The sequence below is a fragment of the Ranitomeya imitator genome, chromosome 2, assembly GCF_032444005.1.
Source record: "Ranitomeya imitator isolate aRanImi1 chromosome 2, aRanImi1.pri, whole genome shotgun sequence".
Taxonomy (NCBI): Eukaryota; Metazoa; Chordata; class Amphibia; order Anura; family Dendrobatidae; genus Ranitomeya; species Ranitomeya imitator.
Window position 1 is genome coordinate 162,025,886 of NC_091283.1, and position 21,602 is coordinate 162,047,487.

Consider the following 21,602-nt stretch of genomic DNA (forward strand, 5'->3'; position numbering starts at 1 on the left):
CTTAGCGGATTTTCCGCAAAGTATGCACAGCATTTTTTTTTCTCATTGATTTACATTGTACTGTAAATCAATTGTGGATCTGCAGCGTTTCTGCACCGCAAAAAATGTTGCGGATTCGCAGAGAATCTGCAACGTGTGTTTCCTTTGGCTATATTCACACAAAGGTTGGCAAGGCTTTAAAAAAAATGACACATTTCTCAAGTGGAATCTGCTACAGGTATTTTTTTTTGGGGGGTGGATGGGAGAGAATGGAATGAATGAGGAATTTCTTTAATTTTCTGATTCTTAGCAGCCTTTTGGTTGTATAGGGACTGGTTTGGAACAGACTCCCATCAGGAGGAGCTTCACATAAGTGATAGGTGCTTCCTTTAACCAACCAGGACAGTTTCCCGAGCCTTTTTTGCATGCCAAACTTCAGTTGTTAGTGGTAGCATTTTGGGGTAGATTAGATATTTTTAGCATATTTTATTGCATTCCTTTTGTGTGGGGGAGGGGTGTAACTGAAATGTTTTGAGAATTTATATATAAAGTGGGTACGGAAATTACTCAGACCCCTTAACATTTTTCACTCTTTCATTGCAGCCATTTGGTAAATTAAAAAAAAAAGCTTTCTCTCTCATTAATGTACACTCTGCACCCCATCTTGACAGAAATGTAGTAATTTTTGCATTTAATAAAAAAGAAAAACTGAAATATCACATGGTCATAAGTATTCAGACCCTTTGCTCAAACACTTATATTTAAGTCCCATGCTGTCCATTTCCTTGTGATCCTCCTTGAGATGGTTCTACTCCTTCATTGGAGTCCAGCTGTGTTCAATTAAACTGATAGGACTTGATTTGGAAAGGCGCACACCTGTCTATATAAGACGTCACAGCTCACAGTGCATGTCAGACCAAATGAGAATCATGAGGTCAAAGGAACTGGCCAAGGAGCTCAGAGACAGAATTGTAGCAAGGCACAGATCTGGCCAAGGTTACAACAGAATCTCTGCTGTACTCAAGGTTCCTAAGAGCACGGTGGCCTCCATAATCCTTAAATGGAAGAAATTTGGGACCATTAGGCTGCCGTCACACTAGCAGTATTTGGTCAGTATTTTACATCAGTATTTGTAAGCCAAAACCAGGAGTGGAACAAATAGAGGAAAAGTATAATAGAAACATATGCATCACTTCTGCATTTATCACCCTCTCCTGGTTTTGGTTTACAAATACTGATGTAAAATACTGACCAAATACTGCTAGTTTGACGGCAGCCTTAGAAGTCTTCCAAGACCTAGCCGTTCAGCAATTGTGGGAGAAGAACCTTGCTGAGAGAGATAAAGAAGAACCCCAAGATCACTGTGGCTGAGATCCAGCGATGCAGTAGGGAGATGGGAGAAAGTTCCACAAAGTCAACTATCACTGCAGCCCTCCAGCAGTCGGTCCATTATGGCAGAGTGGCCCGACGGATGCCTCTCCTCAGTGCAAGACATATGAAAGCCTGCATAGAGTTTGCTGAAAAAAAAACATATGAAGGACTCCCAGACTATGAGAAATAAGATTCTAAGGGTTGATGAGACGACGATAGATCTTTTTGGTGATAATTCTAAGCGGTATGTGTGGAGAAAAACAGGCACTTCTCATCACCTGCCCAATACAATCCCAACAGTGAAACGTGGTGGCAGCATCATGCTATGGGGGTGTTTTTCAGCTGCAGGGACAGGAGAACTGGTTGTCATTGAAGGAAACATGAATGCAGTCAAGTACAGAGATATCCTGGATGAAAACCTCTTCCAGAGTGCTCTGGACCTCAGACTTGGCCGAAGTTTCACCTTCCAACAAGACAATGACCCCAAGCACACAGCTAAAATAACAAAGGAGTGGCTTCAGAACAACTGACCATTCTTGACCGGCCCAGCCAGAGCCCTGACCTAAACCCAACTGTGCATCTCTTGAAAGACCTGAAAATGGCTGTCCACGAACCTGACGGAAATGGAGAGGATCTGCAAGGAAGAATAGCAGAGGATCCCCAAATCCTGGTGTGAAAAACTTGTTGCATCATTCCCAGTAAGGCCAGGATCACACATGCGAGAAATACGCATGAGTCTCGCATGGTAATCCCCGGCCCTGCCGCCTGCACTCCGGAGCGGAGCGTGCGGCCGCATAGCAATACATGGAGCTGCACGCTCCGCTCCTGAGTGTCGGGTGCAGGGTCGGGGATTACCATGCGAGACTCGGACGTATTTCTCGCATGTGTGATCCCAGCCTAAGACTCATGGCTGTACTAGTTCAAAAGGTGCTTCTACTCAATACTGAACAAAGGGTCTGAATACTTCTAACCATGTGATATCAGTTTTTCTTTTTTAATACATTTGCAAAAATCTCTACATTTGGTTTTTTTTCAGCCAAGATGGGGTACATTAATGTGAAAAAATGAACTTTTTTTTCCATTTACCAAATGGCTGCAATGAAATGAAGAGTGAAAAATTTAAATTTAAAGGGGTCTGAATACTTTCCGTACCCACTGTAGTTAAATAATTTTATAAAAAAGTTATTTCACTTTTGGATGGGGATAAAGCAAAGGGGGAGGGAAATCGGGAAAAAAATCATAATTTTTTCAGGCTCCGTAGTGGACTTGAATATTTACTATATACTGTAATACCAGAGTATTGCAATATATAGAACAATTACTGATCGATGAAGTCCAGTCAGTGCCTGAGTCAGCCCCATACATGATGGTCCTTTTGTGCAGGCGTAGCGGTGCAATCCTGCCATGTGCCTGGTGTTAAATCTTATTCCAAAAAGGAAAGAAACTGTGATCACAGTTCATTTACATGAGCCAGGTCAGGTCTTGCTACAGAAGCTACAATGTGGGGGGCATCAACATTAAAATTAAAAAAAAAAAAAAACTCATCAGGAGGTAGACCACTGTAATGACTGCTGAGTAAAGGAGGGGCAATGGGCGCTCAGTCTGTGTTGTCTAGTCTTTGGTACTGCCACCGCCAAACATGTAAAACATGGTCATAGAAGGAGCACGTAGCCAGCAGGTTGGTTTGCAGTTGTCCACATTTCTCCAGTTTGGAGACCCCAATGACAGGGCGGTCGTCAGTATTTCTGTTCGGTTCTGGTATGTACCCGCCCTCATCATCCTCCAGGACGACGTCGAAGCTGGCAGTAGGTGACTCGTAGAATATCTTCAGGTTCTGCATGGACTGCTCCAGTTTCTGAGTTGTGGCATCTCTGCCAGTGGGATCTGACTTCTCTACAGCTGGTTCTGGTTGGATCACGGAAGAGTCTGGAAGAAGCACTCTAGACCAATCGGCACCGTAGGCCAAAGAGTTGTGGAGGACATAGGACGAGACGATGGGACAGCCATCTAGAGAGAGGATAATTGTATTGTAAGTAACACATCATAAAGGTCTTACAATACCATTAAGGACCCCCGAAGTCTCTGGCTTACCAGAGGCCGAGTCCAGAATGTGAAAGCCGCTGTGCATGCAAGCAGCCAGCAGGAGGGCGCTGTCAGTAGGGTGCCACTTAAGTCTCCAGACTCCTCCCTGTACGTGTGTATCAGATATAGGCTGCTTCATTTGACGTAGGTCCCACACAAGGACGTGCTCATCATAACTGGGGACCAAAAATGGGACAGGTTTAATGTCAGAGTCATGAACTGGGGGTGTTTGGTTGCCCCAGTTCTTTCTTAAGGGATTTATTTATATCCCAGTTCCGGGTTGGAACTTGCAGTTCTCTGGCGCCCACCTTACCCTCAGATCAGTCAGGGAACTGTGCCTAGGGTAATTAGTCGCCAGATAGGCTGCCCGGTCGTGTACTGGCTATTGGGCACGCTGCAGTGAGGGAAAATACCTATCCCCCGCTGCAGCCGGGCAATACTCTTATAAACCCCTTTCCGTCACTGCCAGCTATACCCAACAAGCTCAGTACGCTCTTCTGCCACCAGCTCCTATTCCTATGATTAATAGCGGGTCAGGAGCCAACCCAATCAGTAGCATAATTTACTTTAGAGGACGTTGGAGGTATGTTTTAGAGCAAGGAAATCAAAGCTAGTAAATATAACTTTTTCTCCAAAAAGAAATAGACAGTGTTTACAAAAGGTATAAAAAACGATATTACAAGATGAGACAATTATAGTATGTACAGAACAATTAGAAAATAAAAGGGATTAAAGTTGTAGAAAAACACAGTTCTCTCATATCATGACAGGCCATGCTGCTGGGGGAAGGGTGACACATCCCAATGCATCAGAACAGATTGCACAGTTTCTGTTGGCTGACTTCCTGGGCAAAGACACTCCTAAAATGACGCTGAATCTCTTATACCCTCTGCTCGTGACATCCCTGAGGGGCTGGATACTCCCCTTTTTTGAAAGTTATGAAATCCAGCTATTAGCCATAACTCCTGGGGAGAAGCCCGTAGAAGGTTGACAAAATTATCATGTTTCTCAGCATGAAATGAATGTTCATTTAAGTCTAAACACGATTTGGCTATGTGCCTCGGTTAAGCAGTAATCCACTACTTGGTTTCTGCTGGTATGGGACATTAGGAAATGCAATGGTATGTAGCTCTATTGTTGCACATCCCAAAATGTAACTTTCACACCTATATCACTACTTGGGGTCTAGTTATTCCATCTTGAATAACTTTCATACACAAATGGAAGCACATGGCTGCAAACAAAGAAGTGGATTCTGCTAACCAACACATTCTTGAGGGAGGGGAACCACAGCTGAAGTAGGTCTTACACAGACCTAATGGATGTAGCAGAGCTCGGTGTGCGTGATAATATAGGATCAAATATGTCATATATTTCCTGACAGTCAGACACTGACAGAGCTACACAATGAGAGACCTCGTCTTACTAGTCACACAGTTTCTTCCTTTACATCCAATGTGCCATGAGTACTGTGGACACTGGGGACATCAGCAGTTCAGACCCCGCAGTGCATCTAGGAAAGAGCTGACCCACTGCCAGGCACTATGCACACGATCCCGGTATTGGCCAGCTGATGGAGGTTTTTATGGAAGGCAGCTCCTCCAAGTCAAGAAGACCTGTGAGCGGTAAGGATTCAGTTTGTTTGTTTTTTGTCTAATCTGGAGTCTGATACATGGAGTTAATGATAAAGGTTTGGGGTCTGATTTCATTTTAGTTGTTCTGGTCTGGGGATTATATATTATAAAGATCTGGATTTGGGAGTCTGATCTAGGATCTAAATGAATTTAGGGTGCGATTTGAAAATGAAAATCAGTCTAGAGCTCTCGGGTCTTTTTACATTTTGGGATGTGGTCTATATTAAAGGTCTAATCTGGTGTTCCAACTAACAAATAATAAGTCTTCAAGAACACAGTCAGTGAAAGTGAATACAATGATGAAGTCATCCCTGCTGGATTTGAGTTACAATAAAAAAATTTATGCTCAAATTGGACCATCTGCTGGTCCAGTATGAGTATTACAGAATACCTCCCACTGGAGAGCAGATGGGGTTGGGTTTTCTTTTTCCACCCATCATTACACCCTCCAGTGGAGATGCATAGTGGTGTAAGAAATGCACAAAGTCTGTAATAATCAATTGTTTACCTTCCAGTGGCCAAGACATGCTCCCGCTGAGGGTGACTCTGGATGCTGCACACTCCCATCGAATGCCTGGTGGTTTTAAAGAAAAAAAACATAAGGATTATCAATCTATAATGAAAATTGAACCCATAGTCTATTTCATGATGCCCAAACCAGAGGCAGCAGGATTCACAGCCTGGGTGCACAATTGCAGCCATATATTACATTCTCTGAAATTCCCCAGCGTGTCAAAGAGAATATAGTTGGAATATCTGACCGGGGATGAGACCAGTCCAAAGCCACCCCATCTCGGGGCTTCCTTAGCACTGCTAGAGGTGACTGACAAGTCTGTTCCTATGTACACATAGACCTGTCAATCACCTGTAGCCGCAATGGGAAGAGGCAGATGGGGGCAGCACAATACTGGTCTCACCCCCAGCCTGAAAAATCAATGTTTATTTACTCTGCAATACCAAAGAATTTCAGAAAATGTACCTGGCTTTGATTCATGCTTCCCGTGGTTTGAACCTCAGTCTTTCACGTGGATCCACCACTGTGTGGACCAGGAATCCGAAGAACATAGATACTACACTGGACATACGGTCGCACTATTTGGGGGGAGGTCTCCTACCTTTTGCTGGTAAATATGGGGCTGTCTTGTGGTGATCTTATGTCCCATCCCTTCAGCAGGCAGTCGTCTCCCCCTATAATCAGAGACAGACGTCAGTTCCCCCCGAGGTCATAGGGATGGATATATCAGTCACTTGTCCTTAAGGGGCTGAATCAGGCTACCTGAGTACATCATGTCACAGTTCCAGTAGTTGAAGGCAACGATCCAGGCCTCGAATCCGTGCGCCTTCCACTGACGCACAACATCTACTGAGGCCGCAGACTCCTCCACCTGCAGCAGACTGAGCCGACCCCGAGAGTCGCTGCAGACGATCTTCACAGGAGAAGAGCTGCAGAAAAAAAAAAAGAATACTCATTAGGAGCAAAGCAAGTCACCGACAATTACCTGCAGGGTACAGAGGGGGCTGGTTCGCACCTTTCTCTTCTTCCCGTGGACCAGTCTAGGGATAGAGCCAGACACTCGTCACCTAAATCCACACTGCACACAGGCTGCACTCTGGAGCTTTCCTACTGGAGGAACACACAGTCACTAAGGAGAGAAGGTAAGAAAAACATGGCCAAAAACAGCGCCACACCTGTCCACAGGTCATATGTGATATTGCATCCCAGTCCCAATCACTTCAATGGAGCCGAGCTATAGAAACAGACAAATCCAAACACTACATGTGTGATTTCCTTTATATACGCAAGTTGCCTCATAACCTTGTTATCTGGTAGCCAGTGTGCTGAGTTTTATTATCCTGTGCATGAAAATGAAGGTATCCAGCTCAGGAAATAAAATCATAAGTCTTTATTTGGACAAATTTAAAAAGTAAGCTGCTTGACAAACCAGTGCATACTGGAGGAAGGAATGTCTTGAATAACTGGACGTGTTTCGAACACGTATAGTGCTCTTAGACTTCAGTTCTGAGGACTAAGAGCACTATACGTGTTCGAAACGCGTCCAGTTATTCAAGACATTCCTTCCTCCACTATGCACTGGTTTGTCAAGCAGCTTACTTTTTAAATTTGTCCAAATAAAGACTTTTGATTTTATTTCCTGAGATGGATACCTTTATTTTCATGCACAAATACCAGGCGTCAAACAGAGACGTTTCCGTGCTCGGATCAAATTTCTCATGGGCTGTGAGAATACCATCACAAGGGTGAGCTGAATCATTTTCTTTTTTCTGTTTTATTATCCTACATACTCCCCCATTTCTGTGTGTTTAGTTTGTATGTACATCAATTAAATATTTACTATTTGTAATAATTTTACTTCCTGTTTTTTCCTTTGGATTTATTAATTGTGGAATGGCTGATGGGCCTTGCAGTATTATTCTGATTTATATATGACCTTATAATCTACTAGGTGTTTCCAGCCAGCTAACGCTCGGCACGCTCATTGCTATCTAATTAACGCTGCTGGTGATTAAACGAAAGTAAATAATTACAACATTCAATAGCGCTTACGCAGGTGGTAAATTAACGTGTGGTAATGTGTGTGGACGGAACCTCGTGTGGTAATGTGTGGGGACGGAGCCTCGTGTGGTAATGTGTGAGGACGCAGCCTCGTGTGGTAATGTATGGGGACGGAGCCTCGTGTGGCAATGTGTGAGGACGCAGCCTCGTGTGGTAATGTATGGGGACGCAGCCTCGTGTGGCAATGTGTGAAGACGCAGCCTCGTGTGGTAATGTATGGGGACAGAGCCTCGTGTGGTAATGTGTGGGGACGGAGCCTCGTGTGGTAATGTGTGCGGGGACGGAGCATCGTGTGGTAATGTGTGGGGGCGGAATTATGTGTGGTGATGTGGTGGGGGGCGGAGCTACCTTGCAGGGGGCGGGATTAGCGAGTAATCACGATGCCTCTTATATATATAGAATACCAATATGCACCTGTTGGATTTATTGTTACTTAATACTAGAAACAAACCATAGACGGGAACCAGTGGTTACCTGGCAGTCTGTTCTGACTTCTCTCACCATCCGGCACTTACCCTGTTGCCTTGTAATGTGTACAGCTCCACGGTGCCCTTGGCATTGGCTATACCCAGTATGGGGCTATTCGAGAGTGGGATGTGGCACCTAAGAAGCAGAAACAGAATGGCAGACGGTTCACATAAAATCAGATTACGGGTTCTACTTACTGAGCATAGTAGAAGGAACGCTCTGCTCGTTGTCAGTGAACAGCTGACAACCTCATCAACGTTACTATACAAGTAGCAGATTGGATCCTCAGAGGAGATGACTGCAGCTCACCATTTCATGTCCAGTATGGCAGCAGTTTCAATCTTCTGAACTTCATACACCGGAGAAAATAGCTGGTGGGGGTCATAGTTATAGAGGTAAAGACGTCCGAGCCGCAGGTGGGGATCATCGCTGTCCTGTCCACTGAGCTGGGAAAAAGAGAGAAGTGTGGAATGAGTAACATACAGGGAAGCACTGCTATAGGGGAATTACATGGACATAAGAAGGCATATATGTTTATAGGAAGGGTCATACCACATGACTGTACATTAATAGGGGCAGTTACATGGCCGCAGCTTGTATATCAGCCAAGGATTCTCTCACACTCACATCACTCTCCGCTTTCTTCAGCTGATATGTGCCACAGGCCAGCACCGTGCCCCAATCATCCAGGGGGCACCACTCGGCGGCATCAGCGCTGTACTCTGTGTCCATCACCTGTAACGTCTGGCTCCTGCAGCAGACTGCCATCGTCAGCTCTCCACATCACTTTCCAATACTGCAGTCAGGAAGACACAGCCTCATCCTGCAATCCGGCATCAGACAGGTTATATCTCTGCATGTAATGTGCAAGAATGATGTCGTCACAGCAGATATAACACGGCTTATTACGTCCAAGGATGACGTCACTCTCCAGCATACGGAGATTAATAGTTCATACAATGTAAAATGACGTCACACACAGGGAGACACTCCAGCATACAGAGCAGAGCTGTGGAGTCAGTAAGCCAAACTTCAGACTCCGACTCCACAGCACTGGTCACTACTGAGCATGTACATAAAGTGCAGCACAGATTCATCTCCTCTAAAAGCGCAGATCCTTAGAAAGGGAACAGAACAGACATTTATAGTGTATTTTATAACTTTCCCAAATTCTCATGAAAACATTTACAGCACATCCTGCATTGTACTACTGTACCCAATATAATATATATTTTAGGAGTCGGTCCATTTTATACTGACTCCAACTCCACAGCCCACTATAGGAGTTACAGTGATGATGTCACACACAGATAACAGACAGCGGTTACACTAATACAAGCATGATGTCACATCCCACACACACTCACATGTACACAGGTGACGTCACAGCCAGCACACACTCACCAGCATTTACACTCCTGCACATATGTACACTGGTGACGTCACAGCCAGCACACACTCACCAGCCTTTACACTTCTGTATATATGTACACTGGTGACGTCACAGCCAGCACACACTCACCAGTTACGCTCCTGTATATATGTACACTGGTGACGTCACAGCAAGCACACACTCACCAGCATTTACACTCCTGTATATATGTACACTGGTGACGTCACAGCCAGGACACATTCACCAGTTACGCTCCTGTACGTATGTACACTGGTGACGTCACAGCAAGCACACACTCACCAGTTACACTCCTGTACGTATGTACACTGGTGACATCACAGCCAGCACACACTCACCAGTTACGCTCCTGTATATATGTACACTGGTGACGTCACAGCCAGCACACACTCACCAGTTACACTCCTGTACATATGTACACTGGTGACGTCACAGCCAGCACACACTCACTAGTTACGCTCCTGTATATATGTACACTGGTGACGTCACAGCCAGCACACTCACCAGTTACGCTCCTGTATATATGTACAATAGTGACGTCACAGCCAGCACACACTCACCAGTTACACTCCTGTACATATGTACACTGGTGACGTCACAGCCAGCACACACTCACCAGTTACACTCCTGTACATATGTACACTGGTAACGTCACAGCCAGCACACACTCACTAGTTACGCTCCTGTATATATGTACACTGGTGACGTCACAGCCAGCACACACTCACCAGCCTTTACACTTCTGTATATATGTACACTGGTGACGTCACAGCCAGCACACACTCACCAGTTACGCTCCTGTATATATGTACACTGGTGACGTCACAGCAAGCACACACTCACCAGCATTTACACTCCTGTATATATGTACACTGGTGACGTCACAGCCAGGACACACTCACCAGTTACGCTCCTGTACGTATGTACACTGGTGACGTCACAGCAAGCACACACTCACCAGTTACACTCCTGTACGTATGTACACTGGTGACATCACAGCCAGCACACACTCACCAGTTACGCTCCTGTATATATGTACACTGGTGACGTCACAGCCAGCACACACTCACCAGTTACACTCCTGTACATATGTACACTGGTGACGTCACAGCCAGCACACACTCACTAGTTACGCTCCTGTATATATGTACACTGGTGACGTCACAGCCAGCACACTCACCAGTTACGCTCCTGTATATATGTACAATAGTGACGTCACAGCCAGCACACACTCACCAGTTACACTCCTGTACATATGTACACTGGTGACGTCACAGCCAGCACACACTCACCAGTTACACTCCTGTACATATGTACACTGGTAACGTCACAGCCAGCACACACTCACTAGTTACGCTCCTGTATATATGTACACTGGTGACGTCACAGCCAGCACACTCACCAGTTACGCTCCTGTATATATGTACAATAGTGACGTCACAGCCAGCACACACTCACCAGTTACACTCCTGTACATATGTACACTGGTGACGTCACAGCCAGCACACACTCACCAGCATTTACACTCCTGCACATATGTACACTGGTGACGTCACAGCCAGCACACACTCACCAGTTACACTCCTGTACGTATGTACACTGGTGACGTCACAGCCAGCACACACTCACCAGTTACGCTCCTGTATATACAGTTAGGGCCAGAAATATTTGGACAGTGACACAATTTTCGCGAGTTGGGCTCTGCATGCCACCACATTGGATTTGAAATGAAACCTCTACAACAGAATTCAAGTGCAGATTGTAACATTTAATTTGAAGGGTTGAACAAAAATATCTGATAGAAAATGTAGGAATTGTACACATTTCTTTACAAACACTCCACATTTTAGGAGGTCAAAAGTAATTGGACAAATAAACATAACCCAAACAAAATATTTTTATTTTCAATATTTTGTTGCAAATCCTTTGGAGGCAATCACTGCCTTAAGTCTGGAACCCATGGACATCACCAAATGCTGGGTTTCCTCCTTCTTAATGCTTTGCCAGGCCTTTACAGCCGCAGCCTTCAGGTCTTGCTTGTTTGTGGGTCTTTCCGTCTTAAGTCTGGATTTGAGCAAGTGAAATGCATGCTCAATTGGGTTTAGATCTGGAGATTGACTTGGCCATTGCAGAATGTTCCACTTTTTGGCACTCATGAACTCCTGGGTAGCTTTGGATGTATGCTTGGGGTCATTGTCCATCTGTACTATGAAGCGCCGTCCAATCAACTTTGCAGCATTTGGCTGAATCTGGGCTGAAAGTATATCCCGGTACACTTCAGAATTCATCCGGCTACTCGTCTGCTCTTATGTCATCAATAAACACAAGTGACCCAGTGCCATTGAAAGCCATGCATGCCCATGCCATCACGTTGCCTCCACCATGTTTTACAGAGGATGTGGTGTGCCTTGGATCATGTGCCGTTCCCTTTCTTCTCCAAACTTTTTTCTTCCCATCATTCTGGTACAGGTTGATCTTTGTCTCATCTGTCCATAGAATACTTTTCCAGAACTGAGCTGGCTTCTTGAGGTGTTTTTCTGCAAATTTAACTCTGGCCTGTCTATTTTTGGTATTGATGAATGGTTTGCATCTAGATGTGAACCCTTTGTATTTACTGTCATGGAGTCTTCTCTTTACTGTTGACTTAGAGACAGATACACCTACTTCACTGAGAGTGTTCTGGACTTCAGTTGAGGTTGTGAACGGGTTCTTCTTCACCAAATTAAGTATGCGGCGATCATCCACCACTGTTGTCATCCGTGGACGCCCAGGCCTTTTTGAGTTCCCAAGCTCACCAGTCAATTCCTTTTTTCTCAGAATGTACCCAACTGTTGATTTTGCTACTCCAAGCATGTCTGCTATCTCTCTGATGGATTTTTTCTTTTTTTTCAGCCTCAGGATGTTCTGCTTCACCTCAATTGAGAGTTCCTTTGACCGCATGTTGTCTGCTCACAGCAACAGCTTCCAAATGCAAAACCACACACCTGGAATCCACCCCTGACCTTTTAACTATTTCATTGATTACAGGTTAACGAGGGAGACGCCTTCAGAGTTAATTGCAGCCCTTAGAGTCCATTGTCCAATTACTTTTGGTCCCTTGAAAAAGAGGACGCTATGCATTACAGAGCTATGATTCCTAAACCCTTTCTACAATTTGGATGTGGAAACTATCATATTGCAGCTGGGAGTGTGCACTTTCAGCCCATATTATATATATAATTGTATTTCTGAACATGTTTTTGTAAACAGCTAAAATAACAAAACTTGTGTCACTGTCCAAATATTTCTGGCCCTAACTGTATGTACACAGGTGACGTCACAGCCAGCACACACTCACCAGCATTTACACTCCTGCACATATGTACACTGGTGACGTCACAGCCAGCACACACTCACCAGCATTTACACTCCTGCACATATGTACACTGGTGACGTCACAGCCAGCACACACTCACCAGTTACGCTCCTGCACATATGTACACTGGTGACGTCACAGCCAGCACACACTCACCAGCATTTACACTCCTGCACATATGTACACTGGTGACGTCACAGCCAGCACACACTCACCAGCATTTACACTTCTGTATATATGTACACTGGTGACGTCACAGCCAGCACACACTCACCAGTTACGCTCCTGTATATATGTACACTGGTGACGTCACAGCAAGCACACACTCACCAGCATTTACACTCCTGTATATATGTACACTGGTGACGTCACAGCCAGGACACACTCACCAGTTACGCTCCTGTATATATGTACACTGGTGACGTCACAGCAAGCACACACTCACCAGTTACACTCCTGTACGTATGTACACTGGTGACGTCACAGCCAGCACACACTCACCAGATTTACACCCCTGTATATATGTACACTGGTGACGTCACAGCCAGCACACACTCACCAGCATTTACACTCCTGCACATATGTACACTGGTGACGTCACAGCCACGACACACTCACCAGTTACGCTCCTGTATATATGTACACTGGTGACGTCACAGCAAGCACACACTCACCAGTTACACTCCTGTACGTATGTACACTGGTGACATCACAGCCAGCACACACTCACCAGTTACGCTCCTGTATATATGTACACTGGTGACGTCACAGCCAGCACACACTCACCAATTACACTCCTGTACGTATGTACACTGGTGACGTCACAGCCAGCACACATTCACCAGTTACGCTCCTGTATATATGTACACTGGTGACGTCACAGCCAGCACACACTCACCAGTTACACTCCTGTACATATGTACACTGGTGACGTCACAGCCCACACACACACTCACCAGCAGTTACACTCCTGTATATATGTACACTGGTGACGTCACAGCCAGCACACACTCACCAGTTACACTCCTGTACATATGTACACTGGTGACGTCACAGCCAGCACACACTCACCAATTACACTCCTGTACGTATGTACACTGGTGACATCACAGCCAGCACACACTCACCAGTTACACTCATACATATGTACAATAGTGACGTCACAGCCCACACACACACTCACCAGCAGTTACACTCCTGTATACATGTACACTGGTGACATCACAGCCCGCAAACACTCACCAATTACACTCATACATATGTACAACTAGATTGTGGCCCGATTCTAACGCATCGGGTATTCTAGAATATGCATGAACCCGTAGTATATGGACAATGATGATTCCAGAATTCGCGGCAGACTGTGCCCGTCGCTGATTGGTCGAGGCAACCTTTATGACATCATCGTCGCCATGGCAACCATTATGACATCATCGTCGCTGTGCCCGTTGCTGATTGGTCGAGGCCTGGCGGCCTCGACCAATCAGACGCGGGATTTCTACGTCCTTTATGACATCATCGTCGCTGTGCCCGTTGCTGATTGGTCGAGGCCTGGCGGCCTCGACCAATCAGACGCGGGATTTCTACGTCCTTTATGACATCATCGTCGCTGTGCCCGTTGCTGATTGGTCGAGGCCTGGCAGCCTCGACCAATCAGACGCGGGATTTCTACGTCCTTTATGACATCATCGTCGCTGTGCCCGTTGCTGATTGGTCGAGGCCTGGCGGCCTCGACCAATCAGAGAGCCGGGATTTCCAGGACAGACAGACAGACAGACAGACAGACAGACGGAAAAACCCTTAGACAATTATATATATAGACTAGATTGTGGCCCGATTCTAACGCATCGGGTATTCTAGAATATGCATGTCCCTGTAATATATGGACAATGATGATTCCATAATTCGCGGCAGACTGTGCCCGTCGCTGACTGGTCGAGGCAACCTTTATGACATCATCGTCGCCATGGCAACCATTATGACATCATCGTCGCTGTGCCCGTTGCTGATTGGTCGAGGCCTGGCGGCCTCGACCAATCAGAGACACTGGATTTCTACGTCGATGCTGTGCCGCTCTCTGATTGGTCGAGGCCTTGCGGCCTCAACCAATCAGAGAGCAGGGATTTCCAGGACAGACAGACAGACAGACAGACAGACAGAAAGACAGACAGACAGACAGACAGACGGAAAAACCATTAGGCAATTATATATATAGATAGATAGTGACGTCACAGCCCACACACACACACTCACCAGCAGTTACACTCCTGTATATATGTACACTGGTGACATCACAGCCAGCACACACTCACCAGTAACACTCCTGTATATATATGTACACTGGTGACGTCACAGCCAGCACACACTCACCAGTTAATCTCCTGTATATATGTACACTGGTGACGTCACAGCCAGCACACACTCACCAGTTACACTCCTGTATATATGTACACTGGTGACGTCACAGCCGGCACACACTCACCAATTACAATCCTGTATATATGTACACTGGTGACGTCACAGCCAGCCCACACTCACCAATTACACTCCTGTACATATGTACACTGGTGACGTCACAGCCCGCAAACACTCACCAGTTACACTCCTGTACATATGTACACTGGTGACGTCACAGCCAGCACACACTCACCAGTTACACTCATACATATGTACAATAGTGACGTCACAGCCCACACACACTCACCAGCAGTTACACTCCTATATATATGTACACTGGTGACGTCACAGCCAGCACACACTCACCAGTTACACTCATACATATGTACAATAGTGACGTCACAGCCCACACACTCACCAGTTACACTCCTTTATACATGTACACTGGTGACGTCACAGCCAGCACACACTCACCAGTTACACTCTTTGTACATATGTACACTGGTGACGTCACAGCCAGCACACACTCACCAGTTACGCTCCTGTACATATGTACACTGGTGACGTCACAGCCCGCACAAACTCACCAGTTACGCTCCTGTATATATCTACACTGGTGATGTCACAGCCAGCACACACTCACCAGTTACACTCCTGTACATATGTACACTGGTGACGTCACAGCCAGCACACTCTCACCAGTTACACTCCTGTACATATGTACACTGGTGACGTCACAGCCAGCACACTCTCACCAGTTACACTCCTGTACATATGTACACTGGTGACGTCACAGCCAGCACACTCTCACCAGTTACACTCCTGTATATATGTACAATAGTGACGTCACAGCCAGCACACACTCACCAGTTACGCTCCTGTACATATGTACACTGGTGATGTCACAGCCAGCACAAACTCACCAGTTACACTCCTGTATATATGTACACTGGTGACGTCACAGCCAGCACAGAATCACCACTTACACTCCTGTATACATGTACACTGGTGACGTCACAGCCAGCACAGACTCACCACTTACACTCCTGTATACATGTACACTGGTGACGTCACAGCCAGCACACACTCACTAGTTACGCTCCTGTACATATGTACAATAGTGACGTCACAGCTCGCACACACTCACCAGTTACACTCCTGTATGTATGTACACTGGTGACGTCACAGCCTGCAAACACTCACCAGTTACACTCCTGTACATATGTACACTGGTGATGTCACAGCCAGCACACACTCACCAATTACACTCCTGTACGTATGTACACTGGTGACGTCACAGCCAGCACACACTCACCAGTTACGCTCCTGTATATATGTACACTGGTGACGTCACAGCCAGCACACACTCACCAGTTACACTCCTGTACATATGTACACTGGTGACGTCACAGCCCACACACACACTCACCAGCAGTTACACTCCTGTATATATGTACACTGGTGACATCACAGCCAGCACACACTCACCAGTAACACTCCTGTATATATGTACACTGGTGACATCACAGCCAGCACACACTCACCAGTTACACTCATACATATGTACACTGGTGACATCACAGCCAGCACACACTCACCAGTTACACTCATACATATGTACAATAGTGACGTCACAGCCCACACACACACTCACCAGCAGTTACACTCCTGTATACATGTACACTGGTGACATCACAGCCAGCACACACTCACCAGTTACACTCCTGTACATATGTACACTGGTGACGTCACAGCCAGCACACTCTCACCAGTTACACTCCTGTACATATGTACACTGGTGACGTCACAGCCAGCACACACTCACCAGTTACGCTCCTGTATGTATGTACACTGGTGACGTCACAGTCCGCAAAAACTCACCAGTTACACTCCTGCATGTTTGTGCACTGGTGACGTCACAGCCAGCACACACTCACCAGTTACACTCCTGTACATATGTACACTGGTGACGTCACAGCCAGCACACACTCACCAGTAGCACTCCTGTATATATGTACACTGGTGACGTCACAGCCAGCACACTCTCACCAGTTACACTCCTGTACATATGTACACTGGTGACGTCACAGCCAGCACACACTAACCAGTTACGCTCCAGTACATATGTACACTGGTGATGTCACAGCCAGCACACACTCACCAGTTACACTCCTGTATATATGTAGAATAGTGACGTCACAGCCAGCACACACTCACCAGTTACGCTCCTGTACATATGTACACTGGTGATGTCACAGCCAGCACACACTCACCAGTTACACTCCTGTATATATGTACACTGGTGACGTCACAGCCAGCACAGACTCACCACTTACACTCCTGTATACATATACACTGGTGACGTCACAGCCAGCACAGACTCACCACTTACACTCCTGTATACATGTACACTGGTGACGTCACAGCCAGCACACACTCACTAGTTACGCTCCTGTACATATGTACAATAGTGACGTCACAGCTCGCACACACTCACCAGTTACACTCCTGTATGTATGTACACTGGTGACGTCACAGCCAGCACACACTCACCAGTTACACTCCTGTACATATGTACACTGGTGACGTCACAGCCAGCACACACTCACCAGTAACACTCCTGTATATATGTACACTGGTGACGTCACAGCCAGCACACACTAACCAGTTACGCTCCAGTACATATGTACACTGGTGACGCCACATCCCGCACACACTCACCAGTTATGCTCCTGTATATATGTACACTGGTGACGTACAGCCAGCACACACTCACCAGTTACACTCCTGTATATAAGTACACTGGTGACGTCACAGCCAGCACACACTCACCAGTTACACTCCTGTATATATGTACACTGGTGACGTCACAGCCAGCACACACTAACCAGTTACACTCCTGTATATATGTACAATAGTGACGTCACAGCCAGCACACACTCACCAGTTACACTCCTGTACATATGTACACTGGTGATGTCACAGCCAGCACACACTCACCAGTAACACTCCTGTATATATCTACAATAGTGACGTCACAGCCCACACACACTCACCAGCAGTTACACTCCTGTATATATGTACACTGGTGACATAACAGCCAGCACACACTCACCAGTTACGCTCCTGTACATATGTACAATAGTGACGTCACAGCCAGCACACACTCACCAGTTACACTCCTGTATATATGTACAATAGTGACGTCACAGCCAGCACACACTCACCAGTTACGCTCCTGTACATATGTACACTGTTGATGTCACAGCCAGCACACACTCACCAGTTACACTCCTGTATATATGTACACTGGTGACGTCACAGCCAGCACAGACTCACCACTTACACTCCTGTATACATGTACACTGGTGACGTCACAGCCAGCACAGACTCACCACTTACACTCCTGTATACATGTACACTGGTGACGTCACAGTCAGCACACACTCACTAGTTACGCTCCTGTACATATGTACAATAGTGACATCACAGCTAGCACACACTCACCAGTTACACTCCTGTATGTATGTACACTGGTGACGTCACAGCCCGCAAACACTCACCAGTTACACTCCTGTACATATGTACACTGGTGATGTCACAGCCAGCACACACTCACCAGTTAAGCTCCTGTATACATGTACACTGGTGACGTCACAGCCAGCACACACTCACCAGTAACACTCCTGTATATATGTACAATAGTGACGTCACAGCCCACACACACTCACCAGCAGTTACACTCCTGTATATATGTACACTGGTGACATAACAGCCAGCACACACTCACCAGTTACGCTCCTGTACATATGTACAATAGTGACGTCACAGCCAGCACACACTCACCAGTTACACTCCTGTATATATGTACAATAGTGACGTCACAGCCAGCACACACTCACCAGTTACGCTCCTGTACATATGTACACTGGTGATGTCACAGCCAGCACACACTCACCAGTTACACTCCTGTATATATGTACACTGGTGACGTCACAGCCAGCACAGACTCACCACTTACACTCCTGTATACATGTACACTGGTGACGTCACAGCCAGCACAGACTCACCACTTACACTCCTGTATACATGTACACTGGTGACGTCACAGTCAGCACACACTCACTGGTTACGCTCCTGTACATATGTACAATAGTGACATCACAGCTCGCACACACTCACCAGTTACACTCCTGTATGTATGTACACTGGTGACGTCACAGCCCGCAAACACTCACCAGTTACACTCCTGTACATATGTACACTGGTGATGTCACAGCCAGCACACACTTACCAGTTAAGCTCCTGTATACATGTACACTGGTGACGTCACAGCCAGCACACACTCACCAGTTACACTCCTGTATGTATGTACACTGGTGACGTCACAGCCCGCAAAAACTCACCAGTTACACTCCTGCATGTATGTGCACTGGTGACGTCACAGCCAGCACACACTCACCAGTTACACTCCTGTACATATGTACACTGGTGACGTCACAGCCAGCACACACTCACCAGTAGCACTCTTGTATATATGTACACTGGTGACGTCACAGCCAGCACACACTAACCAGTTACGCTCCAGTACATATGTACACTGATGACGTCACAGCCCGCACACACTCACCAGTTACGCTCCTGTATACATGTACACTGGTGACGTCACAGCCAGCACACACTCACCAGTTACACTCCTGTACATATGTACACTGGTGACGTCACAGCCAGCACACACTCACCAGTAACACTCCTGTATATATGTACACTGGTGACGTCACAGCCAGCACACACTAACCAGTTACGCTCCAGTACATATGTACACTGGTGACGTCACAGCCCGCACACACTCACCAGTTACGCTCCTGTATACATGTACACTGGTGACGTCACAGCCAGCACACACTCACCAGTTACACTCCTGTACATATGTACACTGGTGACGTCACAGCCAGCACACACTCACCAGTAACACTCCTGTATATATGTACACTGGTGACGTCACAGCCAGCACACACTCACCAGTTACACTCCTGTATATATGTACACTGGTGACGTCCAGCCAGCACACACTCACCAGTTACACTCCTGTATATATGTACACTGGTGACGTCACAGCCAGCACACACTAACCAGTTACACTCCTGTATATATGTTCAATAGTGACGTCACAGCCAGCACACACTCACCAGTTACACTCCTGTACATATGTACACTGGTGATGTCACAGCCAGCACACACTCACCAGTAACACTCCTGTATATATCTACAATAGTGACGTCACAGCCCACACACACTCACCAGCAGTTACACTCCTGTATATATGTACACTGGTGACATAACAGCCAGCACACACTCACCAGTTACGCTCCTGTACATATGTACAATAGTGACGTCACAGCCAGCACACACTCACCAGTTACACTCCTGTATATATGTACAATAGTGACGTCACAGCCAGCACACACTCACCAGTTACGCTCCTGTACATATGTACACTGTTGATGTCACAGCCAGCACACACTCACCAGTTACACTCCTGTATATATGTACACTGGTGACGTCACAGCCAGCACAGACTCACCACTTACACTCCTGTATACATGTACACTGGTGACGTCACAGCCAGCACAGACTCACCACTTACACTCCTGTATACATGTACACTGGTGACGTCACAGTCAGCACACACTCACTAGTTACGCTCCTGTACATATGTACAATAGTGACATCACAGCTAGCACACACTCACCAGTTACACTCCTGTATGTATGTACACTGGTGACGTCACAGCCCGCAAACACTCACCAGTTACACTCCTGTACATATGTACACTGGTGATGTCACAGCCAGCACACACTCACCAGTTAAGCTCCTGTATACATGTACACTGGTGACGTCACAGCCAGCACACACTCACCAGTAACACTCCTGTATATATGTACAATAGTGACGTCACAGCCCACACACACTCACCAGCAGTTACACTCCTGTATATATGTACACTGGTGACATAACAGCCAGCACACACTCACCAGTTACGCTCCTGTACATATGTACAATAGTGACGTCACAGCCAGCACACACTCACCAGTTACACTCCTGTATATATGTACAATAGTGACGTCACAGCCAGCACACACTCACCAGTTACGCTCCTGTACATATGTACACTGGTGATGTCACAGCCAGCACACACTTACCAGTTAAGCTCCTGTATACATGTACACTGGTGACGTCACAGCCAGCACACACTCACCAGTTACACTCCTGTATGTATGTACACTGGTGACGTCACAGCCCGCAAAAACTCACCAGTTACACTCCTGC

The 21,602-nt window shown here is 46.4% G+C and overlaps 1 protein-coding gene across 2 annotated transcripts in view; it reads right to left on the minus strand.

The window, feature by feature from the left end:
* Positions 1 to 2,795: 2,795 nt before the first annotated feature.
* The window catches only part of DPH7 (diphthamide biosynthesis 7), a 45,140-nt gene continuing 26,333 nt past the window's right edge, over positions 2,796 to 21,602 (minus strand). The window contains exons 2-10 of one of the 2 annotated variants that reach the window (XM_069747692.1): positions 8,737 to 8,932; positions 8,419 to 8,555; positions 8,157 to 8,244; positions 6,596 to 6,687; positions 6,343 to 6,509; positions 6,182 to 6,254; positions 5,575 to 5,640; positions 3,442 to 3,608; positions 2,796 to 3,357 (exon numbers count right to left, since the gene is read on the minus strand). In XM_069747692.1, coding sequence (XP_069603793.1) covers positions 2,948 to 3,357; positions 3,442 to 3,608; positions 5,575 to 5,640; positions 6,182 to 6,254; positions 6,343 to 6,509; positions 6,596 to 6,687; positions 8,157 to 8,244; positions 8,419 to 8,555; positions 8,737 to 8,877 — 1,341 coding nt within the window. In that variant the 5' untranslated portion in view covers positions 8,878 to 8,932 and the 3' untranslated portion in view covers positions 2,796 to 2,947. Of the gene's footprint in view, positions 3,358 to 3,441; positions 3,609 to 5,574; positions 5,641 to 6,181; positions 6,255 to 6,342; positions 6,510 to 6,595; positions 6,688 to 8,156; positions 8,245 to 8,418; positions 8,556 to 8,736; positions 8,953 to 21,602 lie in introns of those variants that run through there. The other variant, XM_069747693.1, reaches the window with a different exon arrangement.